The sequence below is a fragment of the Muntiacus reevesi genome, chromosome 8, assembly GCF_963930625.1.
Source record: "Muntiacus reevesi chromosome 8, mMunRee1.1, whole genome shotgun sequence".
NCBI lineage: Eukaryota > Metazoa > Chordata > Mammalia > Artiodactyla > Cervidae > Muntiacus > Muntiacus reevesi.
This window is the reverse complement of record NC_089256.1, coordinates 59,545,304-59,558,308: the sequence shown is the minus strand read 5'-3', so window position 1 is coordinate 59,558,308 and position 13,005 is coordinate 59,545,304. Positions and strand designations below refer to the sequence as shown.

At 46.5% G+C, this 13,005-nt stretch overlaps 1 protein-coding gene across 4 annotated transcripts in view; it reads right to left on the bottom strand.

The window, feature by feature from the left end:
• Positions 1-340: 340 nt before the first annotated feature.
• IGF2BP2 (insulin like growth factor 2 mRNA binding protein 2) overlaps positions 341-13,005 on the bottom strand; it is a 164,719-nt gene continuing 152,054 nt past the window's right edge. For 3 of the 4 annotated variants that reach the window (XM_065942743.1, XM_065942747.1, XM_065942744.1), the window contains 4 exons: positions 10,178-10,252; positions 3,857-3,988; positions 3,401-3,514; positions 341-2,192 (listed from right to left, as the gene is read on the bottom strand). In XM_065942743.1, the coding sequence (XP_065798815.1) occupies positions 2,100-2,192; positions 3,401-3,514; positions 3,857-3,988; positions 10,178-10,252 (414 nt within the window). In that variant the 3' untranslated portion in view covers positions 341-2,099. Of the gene's footprint in view, positions 2,193-3,400; positions 3,515-3,856; positions 3,989-7,672; positions 8,461-10,177; positions 10,253-13,005 lie in introns of those variants that run through there. The other variant, XM_065942746.1, reaches the window with a different exon arrangement.

Below are 13,005 nucleotides of genomic sequence, written 5' to 3'. Positions count from 1 at the left end.
CTGTGGTTTTCAAACTTCAGTGCACATTGGCGTCACCCAGAGAGCTCCCTGAAACACCCACTGTCCACCCTCAGAATTTCTGACTCAAGGTGGACCCCAAGAGTCTGCATTTTCAAGTTCCCAGGTGATACTGATGCTGCTGGTCTGAGGAGCACAGTCTGAACACCACTGACCTAGTGTAGCTTCTCCCTGAGACGGGCCTGCAGAAGCCGGCCTCCTCAGTGTAGTTTCCCAGTCCTGACGGCACATGCCACCCGTTGCCCCACAGTCCCCTCAGGCAGAACTCAGCTGATGCCTGGGGATGGGCGATACTTAGTAAAATAAGAGACGGACACCAGGATCTGGTTAGCTGGATATATTTCTTTTTTTTTTTGTTTTTGTTTTTGTCACAGAACACTGTTTGCAGTAGAGGAAACTGGCATTGCAGTCTGGTGGTAAAATGGCTTGTTCACATAAACCAGTACATGTTCATCCTTTAGCGCAAAAAGCCCTAATGGCGCGTACCCTATTGAAATTCAGGACATCTCCAATATTTTCTCTCTCTGTTTTTCTTTGTCATTTTTTTTTTTAATAAACATTTTCAAGGTTTGTCCAAAAGAAGGCCATATAGGTTCTTGGCTAGCGGAAGACAATTCAGAACAGTTGTTGCACACTTGGACTGTCACCTTCTCCAGGCTGGCAGTTGATATTTTTTTTTCCAACTCATTTTTATTAAAAAAATAAAAAAATGCTCCAACTATCAGTTTTACAAAATCTCTAAGGGAAACACAAGAGCAAGGTGCTGAGGTAAAAAACACCTGAGGTAGCTTTTTTTGTGTGTTTTTCTCGTTAAAAAAATCTGTAAATTTAACGCCCTGGGCCAACGACCTCGTGTAAATTGCTATTTTCCTCCATATTTTTTAAAAAGAAAGAAATCATTTCGCTGAATATTGATGGCTTATACACCAAAATGTAAAAAGACAAAATACATTCTTTCTTTGTGGAATTTTTCTTTTGTTTGTTTGGTTGGTTTGATGGGTTCCTGTTTTCCTCTTCCAAAATGCTAGGACAAGTACCATTGACTCTTGTTCTTTTGAGTAACCAAGTGTAAGTTGAGGCTGGTTTGTGTGTTTCGCTTTTGTTCCTTTTGTGTGATGTGATACTCAGAGCACTGCTTTGCCTGGGGGGTGCGTAGATATGGGAATTGAGACAGAGGGATGAGGGGAATTAAAAAGAATGGGGATGGAGAAGACGGGGAGGGAGAGGGGATGGGGGAAGAGATAAACAGAGAGAGACAGAGAATTATATAGCAGTATGCAAAAACCAGTTTAAAACCTGTGAAGCAAAGAGAAATGGGTGTGAGAGTTAGACAGGGATGAAGAGAGACAGAGTTTCCTCTTCAGAGAGACGGTATCCCTTCTGTTGACATACACAGGTGATCCAGAACTGCTGTGAGTGTCCTTTCGATGAGATTTCCCTCCAGGTGAATTTTGTGTGGGTGGCCTTGAAGTTCCTTACTAAACCATTAGACCTCCCAGAGGATGACTTTATTCTTTAAAGTCTAGAAAAGCCTGCTTTCTCTTGAAAAAGAAAAAAGAATTAATAATTGATTAAAAAAAATTGGAGTTAGTTGAGTTATTTGATATATTATTTCTAAAATATATTAACGCCGCAGGCACCCTGTGTAACCCACAGGCCACATATCTTAACATCTTTCCCTTCTAATATGTACATACATGTACAGAGACAATTTTCCACAAAAAGAAAAGGGTGTGAATTTTGCTTTGATTTGAACACGTTCACCTATGTTAGTTCAACTAAAAGGGATAGCGTGGTGGGAGTTGAGAGATCCGAGTGGATGGTGAAGTGGATGGCTGGGAAGCCTGCAGAGGCCCCGGGGGGAGGCGGGAGGCTGGGCCTCGACACAGCTGCCCTCCCGCCTCCCTTCCTGCCCCCCGGATTCTCAGGGCCTCTGCAGAGCCCCTGGCGCCTCCGCAGACTTCTCATTCCTCAGGATGGTCTTTGGTTTGCTCCCGATCTGGCTGGCTGTGTTTGGTCTCATTCTGTCAGGTGTTGGAAGGGCTACATTCATCCGTTGTTTGCTGGTGCCTGTGGGAGCCTCACTTGCTGCGCTGTGAGGCGACTCCCTGAGGATATTTCTGCTCCTGCTGCTTCACCTGCTGTACAATTTCCCTGATCTTGCGCTGTGCAGTCTGCAGCAAGGGAGAGGAGGGGGGTGGGGGGAGAAAAGGAACCCAGTTCTGAGGACAGGCAGAGGGGAGTGGGAGAGTGGGAAAGTGTCATCTGGACTCTACTGCAGTAAAGTGGCAGAGTTCCCCACCCCCACCCCAAGGCTGCTAGGTGGAAGGTAAGAAAGTGGGATCCCAGGAACCACAACCAGGGCATCAGTGACTCAGGACTCTGCAGAGGTCAGACAGCATCGTCCCTCCTAGCTACACTCACTCCAGTGTCCAATGCTGCCCCCCACCCCGCTGCCTTCCTAGAGTGTGGTGTATAGCGGGGATATGACAGTCAATGGCATGGGGAGAAAGTGAGAAACTGGCCCAGACACTAACTCCACCCTGAACAAGTGGAGAAAACACCTGAACCCACACCTGCCCTCTCACCCACCCTGGTGCTCTTTTGCAGGGAGAGCGCTGCCATTGAGACCTGTGCCCAGGGCTGGGAGGGGAGAGCCACAGGGGCGGTGTGGCTGGTGACTGTATGAGTCTCAGGGTGCCCGTGGATCACAGGGCCTGGCAAAGCATGGCATTGGGAACATGGGCTAACACCCAGACACACCTGCCGAGTCAGTGGAGACTGCCACTGCTCCTTCAGGATGGGGACTGGACTCTGCTTTGTCCCACCCCTACCCCATCCATAACAAAGCATTGGAAAGAACCAGGTCACATGATGCTGAGGGGCTGGCCCTTCTGACTGGACAAGCAGCAGCTGTGCGGAGCTCTGAGTCTTAATGAGGGGTGTCGTGCAGCAGAGGCGAGGAAAGAGAAACACGGGTTTCCTAGGATGAGCGTTTAACCTGTAATAGTGTCATTGTGGCACCCAGGCTGGTCCTCAGGGTCCAAGGGTGACCCTTCCTGGTAAGTGACTCCCGGCAGGGAAAGGCTGTGACTGAGGCCTGGTCAGGAGGATGAGGGAACGCCAGAGCTTGCAGTCCAGCATTTGAGAGGCTGAACTGTACTCACTTGGTTCCAAAGCTCTATGCCCTTCCTCAGCCTCCTCTAGCAGAGCCGGGAGAGCAACAGTAAGCTGAGGAACGGTCGCCCCTGCCCTGTTCCATCTGCATGGGGGGTCAGGGCAGGGGTGTGCGCAGGGCCTGGGGCCACCCGACAGGTCACCAAGAGCTTAGAGACTTGACAAGAGACTAGCAGGAGAGACTGGACGCTCACAGCACAGGTACCTGACTGGCAAAGAAATGCCCGATAATTCTGACAATCACTTCCTCATTTTCATCTGGTGTTTGGTCACGAGGCACGATGACTTCTGCACTGGTTAAGTTCTGCAGTTCATTCACCTGTGGAGGAAGAAACCAAAAAACATGTGACTCGCATCATTGCAGTATCTCCAAGGCATGTCCAAGGACCTGGGTGGAACTCTGGTTCCTATTCTTTCCTGCTGCTGTGTGTGTGGGTTTCCAGGGGCAGGAGGTGGCTCCCTGTCTTCACTTCCCAGCTCATAGCCTAGATGCAGCTTGTCTGGACTCAGGACCCTGGTTTTTCGGGGTCTGGCTTAGCACTGTGAATCTGAGGCCCTCAGCTCCGGATGATGCTGATTACGTTTTTGTCCTAGCAGAGTCAGGGGTGGGGGTCTGAGGGAAGTCGGGCCAGGAGACGAAGCCAGCTCAGAGCACACTCACGGTTTTGCCGCCCTTGCCGATCACACGGCCGGCTGTAGAGGAGGGCACTCGGATGTGGGCTTCCAGCTTCACCTCCTCTTTGGGGTTAAAGAAGTTTTCTTCTTTCAGTTTCCCAAAGATCCGCCCCTGGGCCTGAGAGAGCAAGACATGTCAAACTGCTTTAGCAGCACTGCTGTGGGAACTGGTGAGTCCAAGGCATGGCACAACCCCGGCCCCATGCTCACCAGGGCCTGCTCAGCTGGCTCAGACCCGGTGGGCACACGCCTTCCACACCCAAGTGCACCTTGCAGACATGCATAGACACTCCTGTGTCTTCAGGTTTGCACACGATCGCACAGGGAGCTTTCTGTGTGTAGGGACAGGGTGGAACTACCTGTAGTCTTTGTATCCTGAGCACCTATAAATATTTGCTTGAATGAATTTATTCAGGGAATTCTTAACTTCCTCCCACCCACAGTATGTTCATAAGTCTGTTATTAAAGGATGGGGGCAAGGGTGGTGGTGACAGAATTTGCTTTTTGATAGAGGTAGTGTAGTCAAGAGCTTATTGTTCTTTTTAAAATTTGAAGAACTTAAAAAGTATTTATTTATTTAATGGTTGCACTGCTCAACATATGGGATTTTAGTTTCCTGACCAGGGGTCAAACCTGTACCCCTTGCAGTGGAAACATAGAGTCTTAACCATTGGACTGCCAGGGAAATCCCTAAAAGGATTAAAAAAAACTGAGATATAACTTACATAACCTAAAATTCTGCACTTTCAAGTGTACAATCCAGTGGTTTTTAGGACATTCATTACGTTGTGTAACCACCACCACTCTTCAGAATGTTTCTATCCCATTCCCCCAGATAAAACCTGTACCTATTAGCAGACAGTCCCAGTTCCTCCTCTCTAGTCCCTGGCAACCATTAAACTACTTCTGTCTGTATGGATTTCCCTTTTCTGATGTTTCACATAAATGGAATATACCATATGTGGCCTGCTGTGTCTTCTTTCTCTCACTGGGTGGAATGTTTTCTAGGTTCACCTATGATGTAGTGTGTGTCAGAATTTCACTCTTTTCATGGCTGACTGATATCCTATTATGTCGTTATACCACATTTTGCTTATCCATCATGAGTTGAAGGATTATTGTCCTTGAACATTTATACATGTGTTTTTTTCTCAGACACATTTTAAATATTATTAATAATTATATTTTTATAAATATGTTTCTTTTAGAAAACTGAATTTATAATTTTCCTATAATTATAGGAAAGGGTGAAAAGGTAAAAACAAAATACTGCAGGAGAAGGGAGACAGCTGGCAGAGTATTAACAGAAGGACTTGAGCTCACCTCCGCTCACGAAAACACCAAAATCACAACCAACTGCTGAACAACCATCAACAAAAAGACTGGAACCTTTCCAAAAAGATAATCTGCATCCGAAAACAAAGAAGCCACAACAAGATGGCAGGAAGGGTGCTGTCACAATATAATCAAATCCCATACCCACCAGGCCACCCACAAACTGGAAACGAATTATACTGCAGAGACTCTCCCAGGGGAGAGTTCTGAGCCCCATGCCAGGCTCCCCAGCCTGGGCGTCTGGCATCCCAAGGAGGAGTCTTCGTAGCATTTGGCTTGAAGGGCCAGAGGCACTTGAGTGCAGGAGTGCCACAGGACTGAGGGAAGCAGAGACTCCACTCTTGGAGGGTGCACACAAGGGTTCATGTGCCCTGGGACCCAAGGCAAAGCAGTGACTCTACAGGAGCGAGTCAGGCCTACTTGTAGGTTTTGGAGAGTCTCCTGGGGAGGCGGGGATTGGCTGTGGCCCACTGTGGGGCAAGGACACTGGCAGCGGAGGTCCCAGGGAATATTCCTCAACGTGAGCTCTCCTGGAGGTCACCATTTGGTACTGAGACCTGGCCCCACCCAATAGCCTGCAAGCTCCAGTGCTGGGGATGCTTCAGGCCAACCAACAGGGTGGGAACACAGCCCCAGCAATCAACCAGCACAATGCCTAAAGCTGTCCTGAGTCCACAGGCACCTCAAGACATGCCCTTTGACATGGCCCTGCCCACAAGAGGGACAAGAGCCAGCCCCATCCACCAGCTGGCAGGCACCAGTCACTGCCACCGGGAAGCCTGTACAAACCCCTGAACCAACCTCACCCACCAAGGGGCAGACATGACAAGCAAGAACTACAATCCAGAGCCTACAGAAGGGAGACCACAAACACAAAGTGAGACAGCACAGAAGTATGCTCCAGATGAAGGAACAAGATAAAACCCCAGAAGAAAACTAAATGATACCGAGATAGGCAATCTACCTGAAGGTAGAGAAGAGACTACACATGGCCATCATCAGGTGGTCAACACCGAAATCAGACTGATGATATTCTTTGCAGGCAAAGACGGAGAAGCTCTATATAGTCAGCAAAAACAAGACCAGGAGCTGACTGTGGCTCAGACCATGAACTGCTGATTGCCAAATTCAGACTGAAATTGAAGAAAGCAGGGAAAACCACTAGACCATTCAGGTATGACCTAAATCAAATCCCTTAAGATTATACAGTGTAAGTGACAAATAGATTCAAGGGATTAGATCTGATAGAGTGCCTGAAGAATTATGGACGGAGGTTTGTAACATTGTACAGGAGGAAGGGATCAAGATCATCCCCAAGAAAAAGAAGTGCAAAAAGGCGAAATGGACAAATAGCTGTGAAAAGAAGAGAAGTGAAAGGCAAGGGAGAAAAGGAAAGATACACCCATTTGAATGCAGAGTTCCAAAGAATAGCAAGGAGAGATAGAAAGCCTTCCTCAGCGATCAATGCAAAGAAATAGAGGAAAACAATAGAATGGGAAAGACTAGAGATCTCTTCAAGAAAATTAGAGATACCAAGGGAACATTTCATGTAAAGATGGGCTCAATAAAGGACAGAAATGGTATGGACCTAAGAGAAGCAGAAGATATTAAGAAGAGGTGGCAGGAATACACAGAAGAACTATACAAAAAAGATCTTCACGACTCAGATAATCATGACGGTGTGATCACTCACCTAGAGCCAGACCTCCTGGAATGTGAAGTCACGTGGGCCTAAGGAAGCATCACTATGAACAAATCTAGTGGAGGTGATGGAATTCCAGTTGAGCTATTACAAACCCTAAAAGATGATGCCGTGAAAGTGCTGCACTCAATATGCCAGCAAATTTGAAAAATTCAACAGTGGCTACAGGACTGGAAAAGGTTAGTTTTCATTCCAATCCCTAAGAAAGGCAATGCCAAGAATGCTCAAACTATGGCAAACACGCTAGCAAAGTAATGCTCACAATTCTCCAAAACAGGCTTCAACAGTATGTGAACTGTGAACTTCCAGATGTTCAAACTGGATTTAGAAAAGGCAGAGGAACCAGAGATCAAATTGCCAACATCTGTTGGATCATTAAAAAAGCAAGAGAGTTCCAGAAAGACATCTATTTCTGCTTTCTTGACTGTGCCAAAGCCTTTGACTGTATGGATTACAATAAACTGTGGAAAATTCTGAAAGGGATGGGAATACCAGACCACCTGACCTGCCTCTTGAGAAACCTGTATGCAGGTCAGGAAGCAACAGTTAGAACTGGACATGGAACAACAGACTGGTTCCAAATAGGAAAAGGAGTACGTCAAGGCTGTATATTGTCACCCTGCTTATTTAACTTCTATGCAGAGTACATCATGAGACATGCTGGGCTGGAAGAAGCACAAGCTGGAATCAAGATTGCTGGGAGGAATATCAATAACCTCAGATACGCAGATGACACCACCCTTATGGCAGAAAGTGAAGAAGAACTAAAGAACTTCTTGATGAAAGTGAAAGAGGACAGTGAAAAGGTTGGCTTAAAACTCAACATTCAGTAAACTAAGATCATGGCATATGGTCCCATCACTTCATGGCAAATAAATGGGGAAACAATGGAAACAGTGTCAGACTTTATTTTGGGGGGCTCCAAAATCACTGCAGATGGTGACTGCAGCCATGAAAGTAAGAGACACTTGCTCCTTGGAAGAAAAGTTATGACTAACCTAGACCGCATATTAAAAAGCAGACACATCACTTTGCCAACAAAGGTCCATCTAGTCAAAGCTTTGGTTTTTCCAGTAGTCATGTATGTCCTGGCTATTATAAACAGTGCTGCGATGAACCAGTCATGTATGGATGTGAGAGTTGGACTATAAAAAAAAAGCTGAGCGCTGAAGAATTGATGCTTTTGAATTGTGGTGTTGGAGAAGACTCTTGAGAGTCCCTTGGATTGCAAGGAGATTAAACCAGTCCATCCTAAAGGAAATTAGTCCTGAATATTCACTGGAAGGACTGATGCTGAAGCTCTAAGTACTCCAATACTTTGGCCACCTGATGCAAAGAACTGACTCATTTGAAAAGACCCTGATGCTGGGAATGATTGAAGGTGGGAGGAGAAGGCGACGATAGAGGACGAGATGGTTAGATGGCATCACCGACTCAATGGACAAGAATTTGAGTAAGCTCCAGGAGTTGGTGATCGACAGGGAAGCCTGGTGTACTGTAGTCCATGGGGTCACAAAGAGTCGGACACGACTGAGCGACTGAACTGAATCTACCTGAAAAAATTAAAAATAATGATAGTAAAGAATGACCTAAGATTTTGGAAGTGTTTGTTTAACAAAGAGCTAGAAGATGAACAATAGCACAGAGATGAACAATATAATAACTGAAATGAAAAATATACTAGAAGGAATCAATAACAGAATAAAGGAGGCAGAAGAATGAATAAGTGAGTTGGGAGACAGATTGGTGAAAATCACACTGTGGAACAGAATAAAGAATGAAATGAGCAAGTCTAAGAGACCTCTGGGGCAACATTAAGTGCACTAGCATTCACATTATAGGAGTTCTAGAGGAAGATGAGAGAGAAATGGCCTGAGAAAATAAAGTGATGAAAGGGAAAAACCTACAACAAAGGATAGCCAGCAAGGCTCTCATTCAGAATCAATGAATAAGTCAAAAGCTTTACAGATAAGCAAAAGCTAAGAGAATTCACTACTTTATAACAAATGCTAAAGGAACTTTCCTAGGTGGAAAAGCCCACAACTAGAAACAAGAAAATTATGAATGGGCAAGTTCACCAGTAAAGACAAAAGTACAGTAAAGGTGGGAAATCATTCATATATAAATATGACGTCAAAACCAGTAATCACGAAGAGAGTACAAATGCAGGATATTGGAAAGGCATTTGAAATTAGATCAGCAACTTTATTAAACAATATTGTATATATTAACAAGATGGCTATGTCAAAACCTCCTGGTAACTGCAAACCAAAAAATCTATCATAGATACACAAAAAACAGTCCAAATGCAACACTAAAGATAGTCATCAAATTGTGAGAGAACAAAAGCAGAAGGGAAGAAAAAAGACTGACAGAATCAAACCTGAAACAATTAACAAAATGGCAATAAGAACATACATATTGATAATTACCTTAAATGTAAACAGATTAAATGTTCCAACCAAAAGTGATACACACACACAGAGTGGGATGTTACTCAGCCCATTTAAAAAAAATATTTAAAAAAGAATAAATACCATTTGTAGTAACATGAATGGACCTAGAGATTATCATATTAAGTAAATCAGACAAATATATGATATCACTTATATGTGAAATCTAAAAAAGTGATACAAGTAAACTTATTTACCAAACAAGGAAACAGGCTCACAGACAAAAAACAAACATGGTTATCAAGGGGGAAATTAGGGGTGGGGGGATAAATTAGGAGCTTGGGATTATCATATGTCAACAAAGACCTACTATATAGTACAGGGGACTCTACTCAACATTATGTAATAAGCTACATGGGAAAACCACCTGAAAAAGAATGGATATGTGTATAACTAAATACCTGAAACTAACATAGCATTGAAAAAAAACTGTACTCCAATATAAAGTAAAGGAATGCACTCCTCCAAACCCTTTCAACAAACTCTGCTATTTCTCTTCACACCCTGTGTTTATGCTCCATCTTCAAAACCATGGCCAAGGGATCAGAGATGTTCCCAAGGGGATGCCATCTGAACTGGGCACTGACAGTCCACTTTTCACAGGAGAGAAGGTAAGCAGGGCTCCGTGTAGAGGGCACAGCCCGGAGGTGGGGAAGATAGGGTGGGTCGGAGACTTGCAGGAAGAGAAATGGAGATAGGATGGAGCCTCCAAAGAAGAGCCTGAAGCTGCCTCTGGGGTAGCTGCACTTGCTAAAGGTCCTCAGCGCCCCCAACAGGCAGCCCTGCGCTCAGGACTGAGGGGGCTCTTGGCACTGACCTTGAACTGAGCTTCAGGTGGGCCGGTGATGATGACCATCCTTTCACTGACGTCTGGGCCTTCTGCTGGGGCGATCTGCAGTTCACAAAGCAAGAGGGAAACGCTGCTGCTCAGTGCTGTTCCCTGAGCCCCTTCTCGTGGAAGTGGGTGGCACCCCTACTAGCAAGAGATCACAGGACTCACGCCTTTGCACCTGGGACTCTGACCCTGCTGCTTCCACCCTGGGTCTTAGGAGAAATGACATTAGTGCCCAGAATCAAATTCAGGTGGGAAGCAGGTTACTAGTTACTGCCTGTTCCTGCCCCAACACCAGCAGTGACCAACCTCTTCACCAAGGAGCCCTCTAGCCCACCCAGGGCCAAGAGATGAGGAAGGGCTGGTCAACAGAGGAGTTCAGTCGGAGCCAGTCTGCAGGAAAGGGCATCCGGGTTCTCATTCTTGGCTGCCGGTGACAACTGGACTAGAGCAGGCGTGACTAGGACTGTGATGGCGCCTAAGCAAGCATGAGGACACCCTGGTTCCAGGGTGCTCTGCACACCCCTCCCCTCCCCAACAGGTGGGAACATGGTTGAACCTGGCAAGCTGGAAACCTAGCTCTCACTCTCAATCTGACATTAACACAACTCAAGATGGACCAAGTATACATTTTTTTGTTATAGTCTCTTTATATATTTCCCATTGTAACAAAATTACTTTTATTTATTTATTATTTATTAATTACTCTTATTAGGTCATACTGCACAGCTTTCAGATCTCAGTTCCCCATCAGGGATCGAACACATGTCCCTTGCAGTGGAAGCTTAGGATCCTAACCACTGGACCACCAGGGTTCCTGTAAAGTTACTTTAAACTGAGTTAAAAGTACACGGGGCATTTAGGGATGAGCCAGGTTAGCACACCAATGCACCTCAAGAGGCCATATGCACCATCCAGAGACACCATCCCCGAGACTGACCTGAATTGTTCAACATGAACGTGACGCACCACTAACGTGGTGTCTGAAGTTACCGTCTCTGAGCCACTGTGTCTGAGTCTTGGTCTCCCCTCAAAAGACCTCGACCTCCACAGGGTTTAATTTACTTTTCTCTTAGTACACATCCTAAGCCAGGCTGCATCTGCAGGCTTCAGGGTCCTGTGTCACTTTCTCAGCTTTGCTGTGAAGACAGAGCCAAGGCCTGCTCTGACCTGTGCCCACTCTGGAAAGAGAGACCCTTCTCCAAGACCTCAAGGAAGATCCAGCCCTGACTACTTAGTGGTATGAGGATGAACGCTGAGACACAGGTCACTGATCACTGAGCTTCTTGGAGGATCTTCCCTCTGCTGCAGGCAGACTGCCTGCCAGCCTCCAACCTCAGGGCTGCAGCCTCAGGTAAAAAACGCAGATATGTTCAGGGGACTGAGACATTCCAGCAGGCTGCAACATAGATCACTGGTGAGGGGGCAGTCCAGTGGTTAAGATTGCACCTTCCAATGCAGGGGTGCAGGTTCGATCCCTGGTCAGGGAGCTGATCCCACATGCCTTATGGCCAAAAGACCAAAGCATAAAGCAGAAGCAATATTGTAACAAATTCAATAAAGGCTTTAAAAATGGTCCACATCAAAAAAAGAAAAAAAATCTTAAAAAAAGATGACTGGTGGGAACCATTGTCTCTACTTCTAGATCCATAGGTGGCATTAAACCTGCTCTTGTGTGCAAGGGTTAATGAGAGTGATAGAGCATGGGCACAGTGGCTCCCAGCTCTTATCCACCCAAACTGAGAAAGGCTAATTCCCAAGTCGTGTTGACCCAATCAGTTCTCACAGGCACCTTGCTCCAGTTCTGAAAGAAAGTCATCTGTCCCCTACCCGGCATTCCCAGCCCAGCCTGGCACTCCGCAGGCAAACATCCCGAGAGGACCTGCAATGAGGACCCCATTCTATGACTGAAGCAAACGGGACACAGAAAGATGGGGTGACCACCAAGAACACGGGTGAGCAGGGCTGGAGTGAGGACTGGGAGTTGTGTGTGACATTCTTAAACCTGCCATCCAGAGGCTCTGCAGGCTAAGCAGGTGATAAGGTCTCAGCTCTTGCCTGTGACGGAAGCATCTCATCCCACTGCCTTCCAGCACTGTGCTCCCATGTTAGTGTAAAGCTTGCCCCTGCCCCGGCAGCATCAAATATGCCTCTAGGCGTGGCCCCTGAAGACCAGCAGGGCAGGCTGGGGGTGGTTCTCCAGAGCAGTTGAGATCATCACCGTTAGAGACAGATGCTGTCAGAGACTCGTCAAGATAAAGAAAACTAGCAAAAACCAGATCAATTTTAATAAGTAGGAAATGTCTCTAGCAAATGCTTGGCTTCCCTGGTTTCCTCTCTCTCCTGCTGCTCTAGAGAAAGCCAGCGCCCATTCTATTCCCTGGCCCAGCCCTGTGGTCTCTGCCCAGCACAGAAGTTCACACTACCACTCAGTTCTGCTGGGATACCGAGCGACTGTGGGAAGGCTCAGGGGAAGCCGACTGGGTCGATCCTTCTCTACTTACCTGAAGGCTTGCTAGAATGACTGGTCAAGCATTCAGAGCGCTATAGTGAGAAAACACTGGACCAGAGACAGGACAGCCTGGTCCAATCTCAGCTCTCATATGCTTTAGCTTTGTGGCCGTCAACATGTCAATGAAACACTGGGCCCTGGTTCCTTAGGGGCAAGGGCAAGTGGAGAGTCATCGCTGCAGTCAGCCCCGGGAGGTACCCCATAGCCTACAAGTCAGCAGAGCTGCTATCTAAGCCTTGCTGTGTCCCATTCCCTCTTTCCATCTCACTCTTCTCAGTGGAAATAGGATTTAATGAGACCG